Source organism: Peromyscus californicus, unplaced genomic scaffold (genome assembly GCF_007827085.1).
Source record: "Peromyscus californicus insignis strain IS unplaced genomic scaffold, ASM782708v3 Scaffold_5__1_contigs__length_169319896, whole genome shotgun sequence".
Lineage (NCBI taxonomy): Eukaryota > Metazoa > Chordata > Mammalia > Rodentia > Cricetidae > Peromyscus > Peromyscus californicus.
Window position 1 is genome coordinate 37,282,590 of NW_026294573.1, and position 23,290 is coordinate 37,305,879.

General features: G+C 39.7%; 1 protein-coding gene across 10 annotated transcripts in view; it reads left to right on the forward strand.

The window, feature by feature from the left end:
* Mast2 (microtubule associated serine/threonine kinase 2) overlaps positions 1 to 23,290 on the forward strand; it is a 176,464-nt gene that overhangs the window by 17,090 nt on the left and 136,084 nt on the right. For 6 of the 10 annotated variants that reach the window (XM_052715908.1, XM_052715914.1, XM_052715916.1 and 3 more), the window contains exons 2-3: positions 11,393 to 11,540; positions 14,921 to 15,063. In XM_052715908.1, the coding sequence (XP_052571868.1) occupies positions 11,393 to 11,540; positions 14,921 to 15,063 (291 nt within the window). Of the gene's footprint in view, positions 1 to 9,477; positions 9,552 to 11,392; positions 11,541 to 14,920; positions 15,064 to 23,290 lie in introns of those variants that run through there. The other 4 variants (XM_052715918.1, XM_052715912.1, XM_052715913.1 and 1 more) reach the window with 3 other exon arrangements.

The window sequence follows — 23,290 nt, forward strand, 5'->3', positions numbered from 1 at the left end:
CTGTGTAGCTTTGCGCCTTTCCTGGAACTCACTTGGTAGCCCAGGCTGGCCTCGAACTCACAGAGATCCGCCTGTATATATATATATATATATATATATATATATATATATATATATACCGTGTGACACATAGCAGTTTGCAACACCACTTAAATAAATACATGTGTGATAAAGAGATGAGAAAGATGGTGGAACAGAGCGAGTGTACAGTCAGTGAAGTGAGATAGAACTAGAGATTTCTTAGTGGCTACAGGTATGGAAGGGTGACAGGTATGGGAGTGTAGCTGTAGCAGACAAAGGAACATGTTATTGCCAAGTATTGCAGGGTGGTGTGGTGATATTTTGTTTGTACTTTAACAAAATAAAATTTGCCTGAAGATCAGAGGACATAGCCAGCCACCAGATTAAACATAGAGGCCAGGCAGTGGTGGCATACACCTTTAATCCCAGCACTAGGAAGGTTGAGACAGGAAGTGATATGGCTGGTCAGAGAAAGGAATATAAGGTGAGAAGAGACAGGAACTTATACACTCTTTCAGGCTTAGGAGTTGGTGAGGTAGGAGGTGGTGGCTGTGACTTGCTCTGCTTCTGATCTTTCAGCTTTGACCCTGATATCTGGCTCCTGTTTTTTATTATAAGACCATATTAGGATTCATGAAACAGGGCGGTGTATAGCAGCCTGGAACTCACACAGGTTCTGTCCCTAAAAGCACTGCCCATCTGCACAATCATCCTGTCTCTGAGCAACAGCAAGATATCCTAGATGAAGAACTTCATTTTCTGGATTAAGCCTTCTCAAAGACTTCTGTTTTTGGTGCTACCAATGCAGGCCATATTGATGTCCTTAGTCCTAGTAGTCGCCAGAGGCCATGTTGATGTCTGTGGTCTGCTGCTGCTGGAGGCCATGTTGGTGTCTGTGGATGCTCCGTTGGAAACCATGTTGATGTTTGTGGATGGTCCTTGCTGCCCCTGGAGGCCATGTTGATATCCATGGTCTGTGAGGACACCTGAGGCCATGTTGATATCCTTGCTTTGTGCTGCCACTGGAGGCCATGTTGATGTTTGTGGTTCATGCTGCATCTCGAAGCTATGTTGATATCCATGGTCCTTACCGTTTCCAGAAGCCATGTTGAAGTCCATGGTCCATGCTACTGCCAGAGACCATGTTGAGGTCCATGTTCTGTGCAGCCACCAGAGGCTGTGTAGATGTCCTGTGTAGATGTCTGTGGTCTGTGCTGCCCCTGGAAACCATGTGGAAGTCCATGACCAGGCTGTTATAAGTCAAGGAAGCTTCTTTTGCAGTGGTATCGATGACTACAGAATCATAATTAAGAATGAAAGATATTGAAGGCTTCTTTGACAGCCCCTCTCCCCACAAAAAAAGGAAACAACCCAGAAAGGAAGCTATTGAAGAGAGTCATTAAAAATTGGGATGAAGATGCTTAAGTGTAGCCCTTCATAGTTAATGGCTTCTGATGGTGATGGTGGGGAGGACTTGATTATGTTCAAGGGGCTAGCCACTGGGAATTTGATCATGCTTCAATGAATATATGATCAACACAAATTAGACTTGGTGTTTTATTCTTTTTGGAGGGAAGGGCACAAGTGTGGGAAGATGGACCTGAGAGGAATGGGAAGTGTGGTGTGGTGAATTATATGAAATTCCCAAATAATAAATTCAACCACATAAGTTTCCAAAAAAAAAAATTAAAGATATTCACCATTATATAGGGAAAAAAATCTCATAAGGCTTTGTCTATATTTCATATTTCTTTTTTAAAATCCTTTTTGTTATTTATTTATTTGTTTATTTATTTATTTTCAAGACAGGGTTTCTCTGTGTAGCCCTGGCTGTTCTGGACCTTGCTCTGTAGACCAGGATGGTTTTGACTTACAGAGATCTGCCTGCCTCTGCCTCCTGAGTGCTGGGATTAAAGTTGTGTGCCACCACCGCCCAGCTGTTTTTTCATTTCATTACTTTTCCTCTATGTTTTTCTTGTGCTCTCTTATCAGAAGAGATTCATGTTTTGTATCATAAATCTATTTGGAAGTGTACTTGTTGTATTGTGTTGTGCTGTGTTTGTAGTGTGGTGTGTGTGCTGGTATGTGTAGGTGTGTTGTGAGGTTAGAGATAGACGAAGCTGTCTCCATCAGTCTGCACCTTTACTTTCTGAGACGGGTCTCCTCATCGAGCCCTAAGCTTGATTGGACAGAGTAGATAGATGTCCAGTGAACTTCAGGGATCTGCCTATCTCTCTGCTCCTACCCAACTAATGCTGGGGTTGCAATTTTGGAGCCTGGTTTTTTTTTTTTTTTTTTTTTTTTTTTTGTTTTTCAAGACAGGGTTTCTCTGTGTAGCTTTGCGCCTTTCCTGGAACTCACTTGGTAGCCCAGGCTGGCCTCGAACTCACAGAGATCTGCCTGCCTCTGCCTCCCGAGTGCTGAGATTAAAGGCGTGCGCCACCACCGCCGGGCCTGGAGCCTGGTTTTTTGTATCAGTTCTTGAATTGGAATTCATTTCATCATGCTTGTGTAGCAGGAACTCTGCCAGTTAAGCCAGCTTCCCAGGCCATCTTTTAACACATTTTAAAACCATAGTTTACAGAAGGAAAGGTAATATATTTATCTATATCATTTTTTTTTTTTTTTTTTTGGTTTTTCGAGACAGGGTTTCTCTGTGTAGCTTTGAGCCTTTTCCTGGAACTCACTTGGTAGCCCAGGCTGGCCTCGAACTCACAGAGATCCGCCTGGCTCTGCCTCCCGAGTGCTGGGATTAAAGGCGTGCGCCACCACCGCCCAGCCCTATATCATTTTTTTTAATTTTCTTGAGTTTCTTCTTATTGTTTCCCTTTTGTTCAGAGAAATCCTCTTAGCTGCCCTATTATACTAGGTCTGCTGTCCACAGACTCTGTCATCTTTTTTCAGGGTGTTTTCATGTGTGTTGTTTCTGGGCTGACTTGTTTTTCTTCAGCATTTGATAAATGTCACACCACTTCCTCTGGACTCAGTTTTTAATGAGAAATTTGTTGTTCAGATGATTTTCCCCATAGTGATTTTCTTCCATCTGCTTCATACTTTTCCTTTTGTTTATGCTTTTTCAGAATTTTTAACATTTATGTATCTTTTATGTGTTCCTGTGAATTTGTTTGTAGTTTGCTCTGCTGTTTGTTTGTTTGTTTGTAGGTTTATGGGTCTTTGGTAATTGCTTACTCTAGTACCATGTCAGCTTGTCTTGTGCCTTCCTTTTGAAACTGTGATAATATGGACTTTAGATTTTTGTTGTTGTTATAATTCTACAGGTTCTTGAGTTTCTGTTGATAGTTTTCAATCTGATTTCTTTTTGATTGATTATATTGAATGTTTTCTGTGTTCCAATTCAGTTTCTTTTCTTTTTTTCAGTTCTAAAAGCTCCTTTTGCTGTTTGTTTCAAGATAAGTCTCACTATGTAACTCTGGCTGTCAGTGGTTCTCAGTCTGTGGGTCATGAGCCCTTGGGGGGGTGTACAACCCTTTCACAGGCATCACCTCAGACCATCAGAAAGCACAGATATTTACATTATGATTCATAACAGTAGCAAAATTACAGTTAGGAAGTAGCAATGAAAATAATTTTATGATTGGGGGTCACCACAACATGAAGAATTTGTATTAAAAGGGTTGCAACATTAGGAAGGTTGAGAACCACTGCACTGTGTAAATCAGGTTTGGCCTCAAGCTCTTCCTGCTTCTGCCTTACAAGTGCTGAAATTAAAGGCATGTACCATACATGCTCCTTTTGGCTTTTAGAAAAAATTTCATTTTTTATTTCTTTGCCTCAGGCTTAAAATTTTTACTTATATTAAGGACATTTGTAGTTGAACATAGAAGTATTATTTTAGCATGTATATTTAAAAAGTTTCTCTCTTTTTTTTGAGACAGAGTATCATAATATAGCCCTAGAAGGCTTAGAACACACTGTGTAGACCAGGTTGACCTATCTATGAATCCCAAGTACTGGGATTAAAGGTGTTCACTATGCCCTGCCTTAAGACATTTTTCTTGCTGTGATTTTATTCTGTTACTTCTGTCTTTTGTGGCCTGTTGATTAAAAACATATTTTTTGACATTTTGTATGTTTTTATTTTATGTGTAGGGGTGTTTTTGCCTGCATGTATGTGCATGTACCATGTGCATACAGTACTCACAGAGGGCATTGCATTACCCTGAAACAGTTCTGAGTTGCTGGGTGATGAGTTGCATGGGTGATGAGAACTGAACCCAGGTCTTCTGGAAGATCAGCTAGTGCTCTTAACTACCGCATCATCTCTTTAGGCCCTCCCTGCCTTTTTGAGAAAGGGTAGGCTGGCTTTGTAGCTGAAGATGACCTTGAACTTCTAATTCTGCTTCTACTTCCCTAATACTAAAATTATAGGTGTGTGCCAACCACTCTCTGTTTATGAAGTGTTGAGGATAGAATGCAGGGATTTGTGCCTGCTACACAAGTATTTTACCAACTGAGCTATAGCCTCAGTGTCCTGTTGATTTTTTTTTTTTTTTTGAGAACAGTTTGATTCTTTTCTCATTTCCTTTTGTATGTGAATTTTAGGTATTGTCTTTCTGGTCACTATGGAGATTATACATATAATATCCTAAATTACTGTTTTTACTTTTTATTGTGCTGGGGATCAAACCCCATGGTCTTAGATATGCTAAGCAAATACTCTACCACTGACCTACATCCTCCAATCCTTAAATTTCTAACAACCTAAGTTGAATTGGTATTAATTTAATTTTAATTATATGAAAAACTTTTAATTCTTTTTCTTCTTTTCTTTCGGCTTTTTTTTTTTTTTTTTTTTGGTTTTTCGAGACAGGGTTTCTCTGTGTAGCTTTGCGCCTTTTCCTGGAACTCACTTGGTAGCCCAGGCTGGCCTTGAACTCACAGAGATCCGCCTGGCTCTGCCTCCCGAGTGCTGGGATTAAAGGCGTGCGCCACCACCGCCCGGCTTCCTTTTGGCTTTTTGAGACAAGATTTCTCTGTGTATTAGCTCTGGCTGACCTGGGATTAATGGTCTGTGCCACCACACCTAGCTCTAAAACTTTTATATCTATTTAACTTTTTTTCTACCAATGTATGTAGTTTGTTTGTTTTTGTTTGTTTCTCTCTTTCTTTCTTTTTCTTTTTATTGACAGATTACATCTTTATACATTGTATATCCAGTTTGGTGGTGGTGGTAATGCATGCCTTTAATCCCAGCACTTTGAAGGCAGAGTCAGGAGGATCTCTGAGTTGAAGACCAGCCTGTTCTACAGAGTGAGTTCTAGGACAGCCAGGGCTACACAGAGAAACCCTGTCTCCAAAAAACAAACATTGTATATTCAATAACATAAGTTCATAATCTTTGAAATGCTTTTGCTCTTTAAATCCTGTAGTTTAAAGTAAAAGTTTTCTAGTGCCATAATTGTAGCAGTAAGAACTTGTAGTTGCTGGGCAGCAGTGGCGCACGCCTTTAATCTCAGCACTTGGGAGGCAGAGCCAGGCGGATCTCTGTGAGTTGTAAGGTCAGCATGTTTTACAGATCGAGATCCAGGACAGGAACCAAAACTACACAGAGAAACCCTGTCTCAAAACAAAACAAAAAACAAAAAACAAAAAAAACAAAACAAAAAAAGGGCTGGAGAGATGGCTCAGAGTTTAAGAGCACTGACTGCTCTTCCAGAGGTCCTGAGTTCAATTCCCAGCAACCACATGGAGGCTCACATCTACCTGTAATGAGATCTGGTGCCCTCTTCTGGCCTGCAGGGACACATGCAGGCAGAATATTGTATACATGATAAATAAATCTTTAAAAAAAAAAATTGTCCTTAAAAAAAAAAAAAAAAACCCAAAGCAAAACAACAACAACAAGAAAAAACCCCAAAAAACAAAAAAAACCCCACACAAACAACAACAACCAAAAAACTAAAAATAAACTTGTAGTCCCAGCTTCTTGGTGGCTGAGGCAGGAAGATAGTGAGTTTGGGGCCAACCCGTGCAATATAAGAAACCTTGTCTCGAATGGTGGTGGCGCATGCCTTTAATCCCAGCACTTGGGAGGCAGAGACAGGTGGATCTCTCTGAATGTAAGGTCATACTGGTCTACAGAGTGAGTTTGAGGACAGCCAGGGCTGTTATAAAGAGAAACCATGTCTAGAAAAACCAAAAAGGAAAAAAAAAAATTGAAGAAACCTTGTTTCATAAAATAAAGCAAAAAAAAAAAAAAAAGTGTGATTATAAGCCAGAAATAGAGAAATAGTGGCTTTCCTATTTGACCATGTAAGTCATCTTTATTGAGATGTTAATTTTTTTCAGTTTTTTAAAATGTGCATTGGTGTTTTGCCTGCATATATGTTTGTGTGAGGGTGTCAGGTACCCTGAAACTGGAGTTATAGACAGGTGTGAGCTGCTATGTAGGTGCTGGGAATTGAACCTGGGTCATCTGGAAGAGAAGCTAGTATTTTTAACCACTGGGCTATCTCTCTATCCCCATATGTTTATTTTTTTTTAATGGAGTGCCAAGTTTCTGTCTTCTATCTTTTTATTTTAACAAGAACTTTGTTTTTTTCTTTAAGACATGGTTTCTCGCTGGGCGGTGGTGGCGCACGCCTTTAATCCCAGCACTCGGGAGGCAGAGGCAGGAGGATCTCTGTGAGTTCGAGGCCAGCCTGGTCTACAAAGTGAGTTCCAGGAAAGGCGCAAAACTACAGAGAAACCCTGTCTCGAAAAACCAAAAAAAAAAAAAAAAAATAGACATGGTTTCTCTGTGTAGCTTTTGAGCCTGTTCTGGAACTTGCTCACTAGACCAGGTTGGCCTTGAACTCACAGATCCACCTGCCTTTGCCTCCCAGTGCTAGGACTAAAGGCATTTGCCACAACCTTCCAGAAGGCTAGGATTAAAGGTGTGAGTGCCACCATTTTCTGGCCTCTATGCCTGTCTAGTGGCTGTTCTGTTCTCTGACCCCAGATAAATTTATTAGGGTGCACGATATATTGGGGAATACAATATTACCACACTTTTTCTTTTTTTTTTCTTTGAGACAGAGTTTCTCTGTGTAGCCTTGGCTATCTTGGAACTCACTCTGTAGACCAGGCTGGCCTCAAATTCAAGAGATCCACCTGCCTCTGCCTCCCAAGTACTGGGACTAAAGGTGTGTGCCACCACTGCCTGGTGAAAACATTATCTAAAGAGGCAGTAACCAGTTAAAAAAAATCCTAAAAATTTGTATATTCATAGACAGACAGACAGACACACACACACATACACACACACACACACACACACACACACACACACACACACACACACATACCCACCTCTACCTTAATTTCAATATACATAGTAATTTCAATATACAATAAGATGTTTTAAAATATGTTTAATTTTATGTATGTGTGTGGGTGATGTACATGGTAGTACAGGTGTCTAGAGGCCAGAGGCATTGAATCTCTCTGGAGCTAGAGTTACAGGCAGTTGTGAGCTGTCTAATATTGGTGCTTTGAACCAAATCAGATCCTCTGCAAGAACAGTGTAACTTCTGAGTCATCTTTCTAGCCCTGTCCTGGAACTTCCTCTAGATTAGGCTGGCCTTGAACTCCGATTCATCTGGCAGGGAGGGGGAAAGACCAGTGCTGCTATTAGAGGCATGCACCACCATGATTCAGCCCTGTTAAGTTTTAAAAAACAATGTATAATGGCCACAGATTATCTTAGTTATTCTCAGGAAATTTAGCAGCAGTTTTGTTCACAATGTTTCTTAATTAAAAATTTTTTTTCCTTTTAGGTTCAGGCATGGTGGTGCAAACCTTCAATCCCAGCACTGAGAGTCAGAAACAGGCAGATTTCTGAGTTTCAGGCCAGTCTGGCCTACAGAAGGGAGTTCCAGGACAGCCTGGGCAACACAGAGAAACCCTGTCTCAAAAAAATAAAAAACAAATGTTTTATGTGTATAGGTATTTTTGCCTGCATGTATGTCTGTATACACCACGTGAATGCCTGGTGCCCACAGATGCCAGAAGAGGGCATCTGAAGTCCTGGAACTGATTGAATCACCAAGTGGATATCTGGAATCTAACCCAGGTTCTCTGAAAGAGCAGCTAGTGCTCTTAACTGCTGAGCCACCTGGACAAGTACTCTACCACTGAGTTATCTTCCTAGTCCCTGCCCATGCTGTTTTAGACTCATAGTGATGCATTAAAAAACATCAAATACATGAAAACAATGAACATATATGACACAATTACAGCAAATCAGCATATTCAGTAAAAACAAAGTAGAAAGTTTTCTCTCTCTCTGAAATATGAGAAAGGACCAGTAAAAGTAAGATAAAAGTTGTAGCTTGTTACACTGGCTTGAGTCTGTCTCCATTTTAGAGCTAATTAAAGAGAAAAAGATGCCTTTACACATGGAAAATTTTTTAAATGATTTTTTTTTTCATATATATTGGTTTGCCTGTATGAGAGTGTTAGATCCCTTGGAACAGGAGTTACAGACAGTTGTGAGCTGCCATGTGGGTACTGGAAATTGAACCTGGAAGAATTCTCTGGAAGAACAGCCAGTGCTTTTCACCACTGAGCCATTTCTCCAGCTCCCACATGGAAATTTTTAATATGCTTTCTCTCCTTCAGACCTTAGCAGTTTTTGATATTCCGTTTTCTTCTATGTGGAGACAAAGAATGAAGAAGTAAGGTTAGAGAAGGGTAGATTGGAGTAGGAGGCTAAGAACGTTAGATACTAAGCGTTTATCTTTAGTTATGGCATAACCTTCAAAGCTTTCTTCCTTTGTTTTCCTTCCCTTTTTGGGGGTGGGTGGGTTGGTTTTTTTTTTTTTTTTTTTTGAGACAGAGTTTCTCTGTGTAGTCCTGACTGTCCTGGACTTCACTCTGTAGACCAGGCTGGCCTCGACCTCAGAGATTATCCTGCCTCTGCCTCCTTCAGCAAATCGTATCAGTGCGTGACACCATAACTGGCTTTTTAGGTATTTTTTAACATCTCTTAACCTAGATGAAATTAAAAAAAAAACTCAATACATCAATGTACATAAATAGAACTAAATAAACTATAAAAAACCTAAACAAAAAAACCCTTTTAATATTTTTGTAAATTACCAGTTTCATTAGTTTTTAGATGCTTTTCAATTAAAATAGATTACCTGTGCATGATAACAAAATAGTATCAGGAATAAAAACCCCACAAAACCCAACTCAGGAATATCAGTGTTTCCCACTGAGGAAAATCTACAACCAGATTATCCCATTTTTGAAATATGTGCAGCTCAAATCAATACAGTTATCGTATATAAAATCATCTGAAGTACCAACTGGCAGATTTTTTTCAATAATTTTTTCTTCCTCTGTTTTATACTCAAGATGTTAGCTTTTCTCTACTGACTCGAGATCTCTGTGTTGGATGAAATTTATGTGCTGCCTTTTAGAATAGCTCTCTTATTTCTTGAACCCTAGGGTTGCCTTCCTCCCACTGAATCTTGGGCTTGTCCTGCACACTTCTGGGAACATGAGGAGGCTCAAGACACTGGGTAATTAACCCTTATGTGTATCTTTCTGGTTGAGCCAATGAAGTTCCTTCCATACCTTGAATAGTGGGGTATGTTTTGTTGGTTTTTAGCGTGAGGTAATTACACCTTATGGAGATATTCCCCTTGTTCACCCTGTTGGGATGAAAGGGACAAGTATCTCTTCAGCATCCAATGATCAGGCACTCAAAAAACTTCTAAACCAAAAAACATTGCAGTAAGCATAAGTTTCAGAGTAATTCAGGATTAGATACTGGAGCAGTGGCAGAAGACAAAGACTAGCAAATTAATCACTAAAAGTTCTGAAAGCAAACAAATAAACCAAATGCTCGAAAACAGACAACCAGAGTGGTTTATCTTAAAACAAGTGCCATGCTTGAGCTGGCTCACTGGGTAAATAAAGGCACTTGCTGCCAAGTCTGATGGCCTGAGTTTGATTCTTAGGACTTGTATGGTGGAAGAAGAGAGCTGACCCCTGAAAGTTTTCCTTTGATCTCCATATGTTCACAGTGGCACTGGTCTGCCTGTTAGGCCTCCATGTGAGGCCTGGGAGTTGAACCCAAGTCCTCTGCAAGAGCAGTAACTGTTCTTAACTGTGGGCATCACTCCATATCCCCAAACCTTCTGTCTTAATGTATTTGGTTTGCTATCACAAAATACCTTAAACTAGTTAGTTTACAAACAATATAAATGGTTTTTGGTTTTTCCAGATGGGCTTTCTCTATGTAACAGTCTGGATGGATGTCCTGGAAATTACTTTGTAGACCAGGCTGGCCTCGAACTCACAGAGATCCTCCTGTCTCTGCCTCCCAAGTGCCGGGATTAAAGGCGTATGCACCACCACTTGGCTAATATAATTGTATTTTTAACAGTTCTGGAGGCTGGGATGTCTGAGCTCAAAGTGCTGGCAGATTTGGTGTCTGGTGAGAGCACTTCTTGATATGTATCTCATGATAGAAGTGGTAATGAGAGAGAGACAACAGAAAGAAATAAGTAAACAGAATTGCAGTTATATCAAAAATATCCTAAGTCATCTTGTGAACTGATTCTTTGATTGTTTCCTTTGGCTTTTTATGGTTACTATTTCATGTTCTGGTTTCTGATGCAGCTATATTCCTGGATATTTACCCAAAAGACTTCAAGCTAACTTATCAGAGATCTTTGTACATCAGTGTTTATTGCAATACATTTTGGGCCAGTAAGAGGGATCTGCAAGTAAAGATGCTTACTGCCAAGCCCAATGACCCCAGTTCTAATTTTTGTACCCATATAATGGAAAGAAAGAATGGATTTCTGAAAGTTGTCTTATCACCTCTATACATGCATTGTGCCATATGCCTATCCCCTTCAGTAACTTGAATAAATGTTTTAAAAAATGGTCACTTTTTTTTGTTTTGTTTTTTTGAGACAGTTTCTCTGTGTAGCTCTGGCTGTCCTGGAATGCTCTCTGAAGACCAGGCTGGTCTCGAACTCAACAGATCTGCCTGCTTATGCCTTGCAAGTGCTGAAAATTCTTACTTTTAAAATTTTATTTTTATTTTATATGTATGGGTATTTTGCCTGCCTGTATGTCAGAGTACCATGTGTATGCCATGCCTGTGGAGGCCAGAAGAGGATATTGGGTCTTCTGGGACTGGAGTTAGAGTTGGTTGTGAGCTGCCATTTGAATGCTAGGAATTAAACCCCTGTCTTCTGGAAGAGCAGCTAATGTTCTCAAGTGATGAGCCATCTCTTTAGCTCTAATGGTACTTTTTAATTAGAATGAATGTTGCATATATGTTTAATATAAAGTTTTTTAGAAAAGATACTAAAGATTCATGTTTCATTCCTTTTTTTCATTGAAGGATATGGTTACTGGACTTAGTCCCCTGCTCTTCAGGAAGCTTAGTAATCCTGACATATTTTCACCTACTGGAAAAGCTAAACTCCATCGACAACTTAGTCAGGATGACTGTAAATTACGGAGAGGAAGCTTGGCCAGTTCTCTGTCAGGTAAATACCAGACTTGATTTTTTAATGGAATGTGGGGAAATGGGTATGTTAGTATGTGGTAGACAGTGTGCTTAGCATGCGTAGACCCTGGGTTCAGTCTCCAGAACCAAAAAGGGGATGGGGGATAATTGTGGGACTGTGTTGTTAATATTTAAAGATACATCAATTGCCTTGGCATCTTGACAGCCTCTTCTTTGATAGTCTTGTATAGAATACTGTTGTTTTCTTTTTGCTATTTTACAAATTCTCTGAATGCTAGCCACCTGAACACCTGTTGGCTAACTAGTACTCTTGGTTACTGCAGTTTTTTCTCCTTTTACAACTTTGTAGGTTCACATCCTTCTCACTCCCACTGCCCCACTCACCACCTCCACCCCTGCCTGTACCACTAGAGCTGTGCTGGAAAAATCCAGGGCCTTGTATATGCTCTGCAAGTGCTCTGCCACTGAGCTATAACCCCAGCAAAATCCTATAATTATCTTCCCGTGTCCTCCAAAGAAAAGACAGTTATAAAATCCAAGGTACAAAATTGTAAAAGAAGTCTTGGTTTGAAAACAGTTAAGATATAGTATAATTTTAATCAATCAGTAGACAAATAAAAGGAGTATGACCAGTAGAGAAGATAAGTAGAGAAGAAAATGTCCTGCTGTACTTCTTCCCCAATAGTAAACAGCTCCCAATTCTTTTTCTTTCAGTTGCTTTTCAGTGATATTCTCCCTGGCCTTATTGTCTCACTATTGTGCTGTCATTTTTATTTCATCCTTCTGCTCTTACTTTTCATAGAACTCTGCTCAACTTTTAAGAACAGGATCATCTTCTGATTGTCTATGGATAAGTTGAACTTTAAAAAAAAAACTTACTGATTTGTATATGTGTGTGGTGTATGCCATGGGATGTACGTGGAGATTAGAGGACAATTTTTAGGAATTAGTTTTCCACCATGATAATCTGGAGGGTCACTGAGGTTATCAGGCTTCGTTCGCTGCATGTGCCTTTATCCCTTGAGCCATTTCAGTAGCCCAAAAGAGTTTTGAATTAAGAATTAGAAAGAAAAACAAGCTGGATGGTGGTGGCACATGTTTTTAATCCTAGTACTTGGGAGGCAGAAGCAGGTAGATCTTGAGGCCAGCCTGGTCTACAGAGTGAGTTCCAGGACAGCCAGGGCTACAAGGAGAAACACTGTGTTGGAAAACCAAAAATAAAAATACAAAAAAGCAAACAAATAAATAAAGGAAAACAGAATAAAACTGGGACAGGATAGATGGTGCAGAGGTTAAGAGCACTTATTGCTCTTGCATAGAACCTGTTTGATTCCCAGCACCCACATATTGCTTCATGGCTATCTGTAACTCCAATTCAAGGGAATCTCTCACTCTTCTGACTTCTGTAGGCACCACCAGTCATGCATACACACACATGCACGCAAAGCAAAGCACTCATAACGTAAATAAATTTAAAAAACATTAAAAAAGAAGAAAACTGTAGGGGCTGGTAGGTTAACTAAGTTGGCTAAGTCATGTGTGGTGGCATCACTTAGAATCCCAGTGTTGTGGAGGTTTCTGGAGTTTACTGAACTGTCTAGCATATAACCCACTTGCTTGGTGAGTTCCAGGCTGCTGAGAGACTTTGTCTCTCTCATACACAAATTCAGGTGGATGGTACCTGAGAAAAGACACCCAAGGTTGTCTTCTGTTCTCCACAAGTATGTACTTATAATTTTTTAGACCAGGCTGGTCTTGAACTTGTAGATCCTCCTCTTCTGAGTGCTGAAAGTAAAGGTATGAGCTACCATGCCTGGGCCTTTTAGGTTTATTTTTAAATTTAAGTGGTTAAATTTCTCTTTAAGAAATATATGTTTTTTATTCTTTTTTTGAATTTATTTTATTATTTTATGTGTGTGAGTGTTTTACCTGAATGTATGTCTGGGCATCCCTGGTGCCAGAGGAGGCCAGAAGAGGGGCATTGGGTCCTCTGGGACTGGAGTTACAAAGGGTCATAATCAGCTAAGTGATTGCCAGGAAGGGAACCAAATTCTGGTTCTCTGGAAGAGCAGCAAGCAGTCTTAATCACTGAGTCATCTCTCCAGCCCCTTTTATTTTATTTTAATTTATTTATTTTTGAGACAGGATGTCTATGTAGTCCTGACTAGCCTGGAACTTGCTATGTAGACTAGGCTGGCAGTGAACTCAAAGAGATCTTAACATTGGGATTACAGTTATATGTCATCATGCCAGTCAGACTGTAGTCATTTTGAATCTTTATTTTTCTTCTGAACTTTAATTTTCTTTGGTTTTACCAGGTTGCTATCCAAATGAATTGCATCATATTTTGTTTGCAGCACAAACAAGAAAACTTTGAATAACTAAGATTTTGCCAGGTACAGGAAGAGAATTCAAGTGAACTGAGTAATCAGGATAAAGCCAATGGAAAATGCAGGGCATAACAGTGAAGTTGAATGAGGGAAGATTGTGAAAAAGAGGAGATGAGGCCAGAAAGATAATCTGAATTTTGGAGTTCCTTTTAGAATAATAAAAAGTTTGGCTTAATTCTTTAAACATTGGGGAAGTCATCATATGTCTTTTAAAGGAAATAAATGGCACAATCACATTGATTTTGGTTAGAAACAATATGAAGGACGTGAAGAAAAGGGGGAAATGGGACTGGTAAACAACCATTGCAGTTCTAGACACTTAGTCTTCATGGGTGACTTTCATTTATTTGCCCCTCCTACTACTGAAGATAGGTTCTTATATTATCCTGACTGGCTGGCTACTTGCTACTTGAACTCTTGTCTCCACATTACTATGTCTGGCTTGACTTTCATGTATATTTCAGTGCAATTAATGTGGTTGGTAAACCTAGACTGAGCATACGGAATCTGGTGAGAACAGTATGGATTCAGTATTGGCCTTCTGAAATCAAAAGGCTCAAGCTTTTTTTTTTTTTTTCTTCTTTGTGTATCCCTGGCTGTCCTGAAATTCACTCTGTAGACAGGCTGGACTCATATTCACAGAGATCGGCCTGCCTCTGCCTCCCGAGTGCTGGTATTGAAGGTGTGTGCCATGACTGCCTGGCTCATTGAACAGTATCTCTGCACCACTCATTGCACTTGAGTAGGGTAGTAGAAGGACTTAGAAACTCTTAAGACTGCTAGGTTAAGTGTTAATGTGTGAGGTTAGTGTGGTGGTTGAATAGTACTGAGAACTGAATATACTCAGCTTGCTTTACTATCCCACCCTTTCAGATTCTAACAGGTAAGGCAATCTCCCTTGGTTTGTGCCAATATTTTTTTGTCCACTTGACAGTCATCATTGCATTTGTATTTTTTCATTCATTTGTGAACATAAATTACATGAATGTTTTCTGCCTTGTGTTTGAAGGTAAGCAGCTGCTCCCTTTGTCCAGCAGTGTACACAGCAGTGTGGGGCAGGTAACTTGGCAGTCTGTAGGAGAAGCGTCAAACCTGGTTCGAATGAGAAACCAATCCCTTGGACAGTCTGCACCTTCCCTTACTGCTGGTTTGGTAAGTGTTTATTCAGTAAAGCTTTGGGGTTGCTCTAGAAATGAATCCTTGATCCTCATTTATCATATTGATATTTGTTCTATTTTCATTTTTAGGATTTTAGTTAATTTCTCTAAGTGAAAAAGATTGAAATTTTTATTAAATATATTCTGATCTCTTACTTTGTAACTTGTACTGATTACTTATTATCAGGAAAATAATTGAGTATGATTGTAACTTTTGTTTTGGTTTTTGGAGACAAGGTTTCTTTATGTAGCCCTGACTGTTCTAGAATTCCGCTTGTAGATCAGGTTGGCCTTAAACTCCTGCCTCTGCCCCCTGAGTGCTGGGATCAAGGTATGCGCCACCAGCACTGGGTTGATATGTGGCCTTTATGATTGACCTTTTTTTTTTCCACTTCAAATTTTTTTTTTTAGATTTATTTATTTATTATGTAAACAATGTTCTGCCTGCATGTATTCCTACACACCAGAAGAGGGCACCAGATCTCATTATAGATGGTTGCTGGGAATTGAACTCAGGGCCTCTGGAAGAGCTGCCAGTGCTCTTAACCTCTGAGCCATCTCTTCAGCTCTCAAATGTCTTTTAAGGGTCATTCATATTGGATGTGTCAGTATTTAATTTTTATTTCTAAATAATATTCTTTTGTATAGATATATCATTTTGTTTATCATTTGCTAGATATTTGGTCTGTTTCCACCTTTTGGCATATGAATAATGTTGCTGTGAAGTTGATGTATAGATTTTTATGCGAGCATGTGTTTTTGTTTTTGTTTGTTTTTTTTTTTTTTGTTTTGTTTTTGTTTTTTGAGACAGGGTTTCTCTCTGCAGCTTTGCGCCTTTTCCTGGATCTCGCTCTGTAGACCAGGCTGGCCTCGAACTCACAAAGATCCACCTGCCTCTGCCTCCCGAGTGCTGGAATTAAAGGTGTGCGCCACCACCGCCCGGCGAATTACTGTTTATTTGGTAACTATATTTAATCATTTGAAGAATTTTGGTTTCTTGACATTCTTGTCATTTTTAGCTGTCATATTGACTTTAAGCCGTTTTGACTCTGAGCCATCTCTCCAGCCCCTCGTTTATATTATTTATTTATTTATTCTTTTTGGTTTTTCGAGATAGGGTTTCTCTGTGAACCTTAGAAAGCCTACCTCTAGTGACCTATTTCTGCCAGTCCAGTCCTACTAAGTAAAATAAGCCTGAGAGGAACATTTCAGATGCAAACCCTAACGGGATGGAAGGGAATGAGGTTGGATGGCTGTTGAATGGATAGGTATTTCATTAAACCAACAGGCTAATTAGGGGAAAATGGACATTTATCAGTCCATTAACATGATTGATATCTACAGTTATTTAAATATTTAACTTCTCTCAGTAACATTTCATAATTTTTGATATGTCTTATGTATCTCTTATCAGATTTCTGTTTCATGAAAAACATAAGAATATGATTAACTGATTTTTTTTTTAAATTCATTTATTTATTATGTATACAGCATATGTGACTGCGGGCCAGAAGAGGGCACCAGTTCTCATTCACGGTGGTTGTGAGCCACCATGTGGTTGCTGGGAATTGAACTCAGGACCTCTGGAAGAGCAGTCAGTGCTCTTAACCTCTGAGCCATCTCTCCAGCCCCGATTAACTGATTTTTTCATCTGTGATTGCTTATAACTTGATGAGATTTCTGACTATTTATTGCGTATTCATATGTGCATCATGCACTCTGTGTGTGTGTGTGTGTGTGTGTGTGTGTGTGTGTGTGTGTGTGTGTGTGTGTGTGTGTGAAGGTCAGAGGACAACAACGTTGTGGAGTTAGTTCTCTCCTTCCATCTTTACACAGATTCTAGGTGTGTGTGTGTGTGTGTGTGTGTGTGTGTGTGTGTGTGTGTGTGTGAAGGTCAGAGGACAACAACGTTGTGGAGTTAGTTCTCTCCTTCCATCTTTACACAGATTCTAGGGGTGAAATTCAGGTTGCTAGCCAGGCTTGTACAATAAACACCTTAACCTGCTAAGCCATCCTGCTGGCTTAATGTACATTTTGGTTTTTTTGAGACAGGGCTTTCTCTGTGTAACAGCCCTGGCTGTCATGGAACTCTCTGTGTAGACCAGGCTAGTCTCCAATTCACAGAGATCCACCTGTCTCTGCCTCCTGAGTGCTGGGATTAAAGGCATGTGTTACTGCTGCCTGGCTCAGATTTTTTTTTTAATGGCAGAATTTTTTTTTTATTGTAATTCCATCACACTTTTTTTTAAAATTTTCTCAGTTGACTTCTCTTAGTTTTCAGCCTCATTGGAAATGAACTGCTTGAGCCAAGGGACTAAGATTGTTCCTGACAACAGAATTAATGAATTTTTTTTCAAGAGGCTCAAAACTCAAACAAGAAATGGTCTTTTAATGTATGAGCATTTTGAGGATAAAGTAAACTGCATTTCTAGGAAGACAGTGAATGAAATATGAATTTACATTTGTTTCCTTAACATTTTATTTTGAAATAATTGTAGTCTCAAAGTAAAAATAGAATATTGAGGGACTAGAGAGAGATGGCTTAGTGGTTAAGAGCACTTGCTCTTACAGTCAGTTCCCAGTGCTCATATTAGGTGACTATATTGCCTGCAGCTCTAGCTTCAGGGTATCTAACACCCTCTTCTGGCCTTCCTGGCACTTGCACACATAACATACACACTGATACACATTTACACAAGTAATAAAAATAAAACAAATCTTAAAAAAATAGAATATAGAGAATCCGGTGACTCCACTTTTTCCAGTGATGTCACTTAGCAAGCAGTACAATGTCAAAACCAGTCAATAAACATTAAATACCACACACACACACACACACACACACACACACACACACACACACACACACAAAAGATATATATGCATACACATTTAAACTTTTCATTGTATTCATTCATTCATTTATGTATGTATGTATGTATGTATTTATTTATTTGTATATGTGGATGTGTACCTGCCACTGTGTTTGTGTGGTGGTGAAAGGACAACTTATAGGAATTAGTTCTTTTCTTACATGACATGGACTCTGGGGATCAAATTCAGGTTGGCAGCAAGTGCCTTAACTTGCTAAGACAGCCTCAGTGTGTGTATTTGTGTGTTCATTTGTGTTCATGTATTCTATAGCAACTTGGGGAGGTCACAGGCCAACTTTGTGGAGTTGATTGCCTTTTTTTCCACTTTTACATGGGTTTCAAGGAGTGAACTCCGGTTTTCAATCTTTCGAAGATGCAAATACCTGTTCCTACAGAACAATCTCACTGGCTCTGTTAGTATGTATATATTTTTTGAGACAAGGTTTCATGTAGTCTTGAACTTGCTATGAAGCCAAGGATGACCTTGAACTTCTGAACTCCCTCTTTCACCTCTCAAGTACTCCTTGCCAGGTTTATACTACAATAGTTTTGATTGCTGATCTTACTTCTTACTTGATTTTTGCATAGGCTTGTTTTTGTATATTTTCATAGTATTAGTTACTTTTCTGTTGCTGTGGTCAAAGGCAACTTATAGAAGAAAGAGTTTATTTTGGTTTATGGCTCCAGGTTAGAGTCCATAATGCCAAGACAGCCTGAACCACACACAGCAATGACAACAGAGGAGAGTAAACTAGAAATGGTGGGAGTTCTTAAACTCTCAAACCCTCCTTCATCGACACACTTCTGTTAACAAGGCTGCACTTCCTAAACCTCCCTAAACAGTGCTGCCAACTGGGACCAAGTGTTCAAATGAATGCTAACGGGGACATGCTCATTCTAACCATGGCACAGGTGTGGATTCATCTCCTGAGTATGTTTGTTTACTGACCACCAACAGTCAGTACAACTGGTTCATCATTACAGAGGAATGTCCTTAATGTAACACCTCTGTACTTGTCCTGTACTTATCCCCTTACAACAAAATCTAATCTGGTTTTGTTCTCCATGAGACTATTATATAAGTGGAGCTCTGTACTGAATAATCTTTTGAAGATGATTTTTACCTAAGCAGAGTGCTTTTGAGTAACATTAAAGTTGTTTGAAGTAGGCTGGAGATAAGGCTCAATGGTAGGGCAGGTACCTACCATTTTCAGACCCTAGATTTCTTTTTTCTTTCCTTTCCTTTCCTGTTTTCTTCCTTTCTTTTTTTTTTTTAGATTTGTTTATTTTTATTTTATGTTCATTGGTGTTTTGCCTGCATGTGTATCTATGAAGGTGCCAGATGCCCTGGAATTGGGACTACAGACAGTTGTGAGCTGCCATGTTATTGCTGGGAATTGAACCCAGGTCCTCTGAAAGGGCAGTCAGTGCTCTTAACTACTGAACCTTCTCTCCAGTCCCCCCTAGATTTATTTTCTAATGTCTACCTCAAAACTCAATTTGGGCCAGGAGTAGTGGTACGTGCCCATAATCCCAGCACTTTGTGGGAGGCAGACAGATCTTTGTGAGTTCAAGGCCATCCTGGTCTACATAGTGAGAACCTGCCTCAAAACCAAAACAGAAAACCCACCCATGCAAATTGTTGTAATCCTTTGTTTTACTTTTCAGTATTCTATTGTGTAGTTGGGCCACTATTTCTTTATCTGCTAGCATGTTGATGGATTGCATTTGTAGTTTTATTTTTTTGAGACAAGCTCTTGTTATTCAGCTCAGGCTGGCTTGCAGCTTTGTTCCTTAGCTTCCTGAATGCTTGAGTAGAGGTATGAGCTATGAGGCTGGCCTAGATTTTGCTCTTGGTGTCATCTAACAACTTTTCACTTATCGCTAGGTCTTTAAGATTTTCTCCTATTCTCCTATTTTATTTCATTTATTTTTTTAGTTTTGGGGTGTGTGTGTGTGTGTGTGTGTGTGTTAGAGAGAGAGAGAGACCTTACATATCCTCAAGTGTGTATGAGTCATAGGTTGTATGTGGAGGTTAGAGGTCATCTTCCAGGAGTCAGTTCTCTTTCCAACACCTCTCCTACGTTTTTGTTTTATTTTGTTTTGATTTTTGGTTTTTTGAGACAGGGTTTCTCTGTGTAGCCCTGGTTGTCCTGGAACTTGCTCTGTAGACCAGGCTAGCCTCGAACTCAAAAGATCAGCCTGCCTTTACCTCCTGAGTGCTGGGATTAAAGGGTATCACCACTGCCCAGCTCTCCTATGTTTTTTAAAAAATTGTGGGCTGGGGATTTAGCTCAGTGGTAGAACGCTTGCCTAGCAAGTACAAGGCCCTGGGTTCAGTCCTCAGCTCTGAAAAAAAAAATTGTGTAGATTTATAGTTTACATCTAAACCTTTACTCCAATTTGGAGTAATTTGCATACAGCCCAGGGGGTAGTCATTATTTTATTTATTTAGTCTATGGATGTGTACTTGTAATATAATTGATTGAGAAGTTGTTACTGCAGTGAATACCTTTTGTATGTTTGTAAAGTCAGTTTATTATATATGTGGTGGTTTATTTCTGGATTCTCTTTGTTCTGTTCTGATAACATAACGGACTGTCCTGCTGCTGCCTTACTGCCTTCATTACTGAGCGATATTGTAAGACTTAGTATTAGATTGAGTAGTTCTTTATTTCTTTTCTTCTGTTTCAAAGTTTTTAGTATTCTAGCTCCCTTCCCATATAAATTTTAGGATGAGCTTTTTTATATATAGGAAACTTATTTTTTGTAAATGTTAAAACTGCATGAAACTTACAGATCAGAAAGAAAAATGCCTATTAATGCAATCATTTTCATATTCACCACAACCAAACATTTCTGATACCTTATTTGTAGGGTGTTTTCTCTACATACCAAGAATTCTCCAGCAGAAACCAGCTGAGTGTCCTACAGTTCAACTTAACCTCTGTACATACAGTACCTGGAGTTAGCCTTTGGTCCCACAAGTCAAGGCTTAATCTAATACTTCCCCTATTTCAAAAGCAAATCTCAAGCTTCAGGTTATTTTTGGTTGTAAGCATAGCTTTATTGGCTGAGAGCTCCCAGGTTATTTAATCTGTGTTTCTGACTCACTGGCTGTGGTTCTCCTGACTCCCTCTTTATGTTCAATAATTGGCTAGGATGGCTCAGAGAACTCTGTGTTTACCTATTTATTATAAAGGATGTAACAGTGGATAGAGGTGAATAGCTGGATAAAGAGAGTGAGGTATCTGGGAATGTAACAGAATGCCCTTAAAATTGGGGATTTAAAGGAGGAGTGCACATTTTTTATCCCTTCTAACTTTATTTTGTTCCGTTAACCTGTTTTCTGAGTTACTTCTCTTCTATAGCTTCCTGTAGGCAGTCCTCTCCTACTTAGAATAGCAATGGTTGTTTCTCTGGTCCAGGAGGACCCCAGCAGAACACTGAAACCAGAAATGCACTCAGAATCATAGCCTTCTGAGATTGCTGTGCATGTGTAGACTTTCTGGCTCCCTGCTCTTGTCCTCCCCTTTAGAATCATGAAGATCCTGTCCTAAGGGACAAGCTTCTATAGACAGCTGCTTTTTCAGTCTAGCTAAACTTAAACTCTTCTTGCTTCACCATGTCTATATTTCCACTGATTGGATTCTTGAGGTGGCTGGTCCCTTGACGAGCCTCTTAACAGGAATGAACATGGAATTTTTTTCATGCCTTTTTTTGGACACATCAGCCTCCAGGCACTGCCATATATTTAGCCCTTAAAAGCTGTCTGAAGCCGGGCGGTGGTGGCGCACGCCTTTAATCCCAGCACTCGGGAGGCAGAGCCAGGCGGATCTCTGTGAGTTCGAGGCCAGCCTGGGCTACCAAGTGAGTTCCAGGAGAGGCGCAAAGCTACACAGAGAAACCCTGTCTCGAAAAAACCAAAAAAAAAAAAAAAAAAAAAAAAAAGCTGTCTGAATCCTGTAGTTCAGTGATTTTTATGAAAGCTTCATTCATGAAAGCATGATTGATTATTAGCACAATTTGTAGCCTGGGGAGTGAGATACAAAGTTCTCGGTTTCTGATCGTGGCATAGTCTTCATTGTAATTAATTTTCATTCAGAGTTTCAGTAGGAGTCTCCTCATTAAAACAAAAAACAATATATCATTTAGGAAATTCCAAGGGAGTATGAACTTTTTTTTTTTTTTTTTTAAATCAAGAATTGGGATAAAAACTAAGGGAGAGGGCTGGAGAAATAGCTCAGCAGTTAAGAGCACTGGCTGCTCTTTCAGTGGAGGCTCATAACCATCTGTAACTCCAGTTACAGGGGGTCTTAACCCTTTTCTGGGCCTCTCTGAGCACCAGGCATACATGTGGTACACAGACATGCATGGATGTCCTGAAACTCACTATGTAGACCAGGCTGGCCTCCAACTCATAGAGCTCTTCCTGCCTCTGCCTCCTGGGTGTGCTGGGAATAAAGGTGTGTGCCACCATACCCAGCAGATAATTGATTTTTTAAAAACGTGTGTGTGTGTGTGTGTGTGTGTGTGTGCATGTGTGTATGTATGTGTATGTGTATGTTTGGCTTGCATGCATGTCTGTGTATCATTTGTGTTTCTGGTATGTAGATGTATCCAACCTTCTTATTAAATAAGAAACACAGAACCAATGCAAAGAAGAAAGCCAAGAGGTCAGAGCTAAGAGCTAAAACCTTACCCTTCCTCCTGCGGTGGTCCTACCTCTCCGAACCAGAGCTACCCCTGTGTTAAAGTCTTTTTATAGAGTTCCTGTCCTGCCTTCTCATTGGTTGTAAACCCAACCACGTGACCGCCTCCTCACGGCCTGTCTGTATAGACCTCCAGGTTTTCCATGATTGGTATTAAGATTAAAGGCATGTGTATCCAATAATGGCTGTATCCCTGAACACACAGAGACTTACCCAGCTCTGCCTACTAAGTGCTGGAATTACAAGCGTACACTACCACTGCTGTGCTTTCCTATGGCTTGCTAATAGCTCTGACCCCCGGGGCAACTTTATTAACATACAAATAACATTTTAATACAAATAAAATATCACCATACTGGTACCTGCTGAAGTTAAGGAAAGCATCAGATCACCTAGGACCTGGAGTTGTTGTGAGCTGCCATATGGGTGCTGGAAATCAAACCCAGCAGAGCCATCTCTCGAGCCCCGCAATCATTATGTTTTTTTCTCTTCTGAGGCTGAGTGTCTTGAGGGAGATAGTTAGATTATGTAGGACCTGGTACACAGAAAACTTCTAATTAATGTTTGTTGAACAAATATTTAAATGTCTTTTTGTAAGAAGCCTTGGGAAAACATTTCCTGACAAGAGGTATTGTAA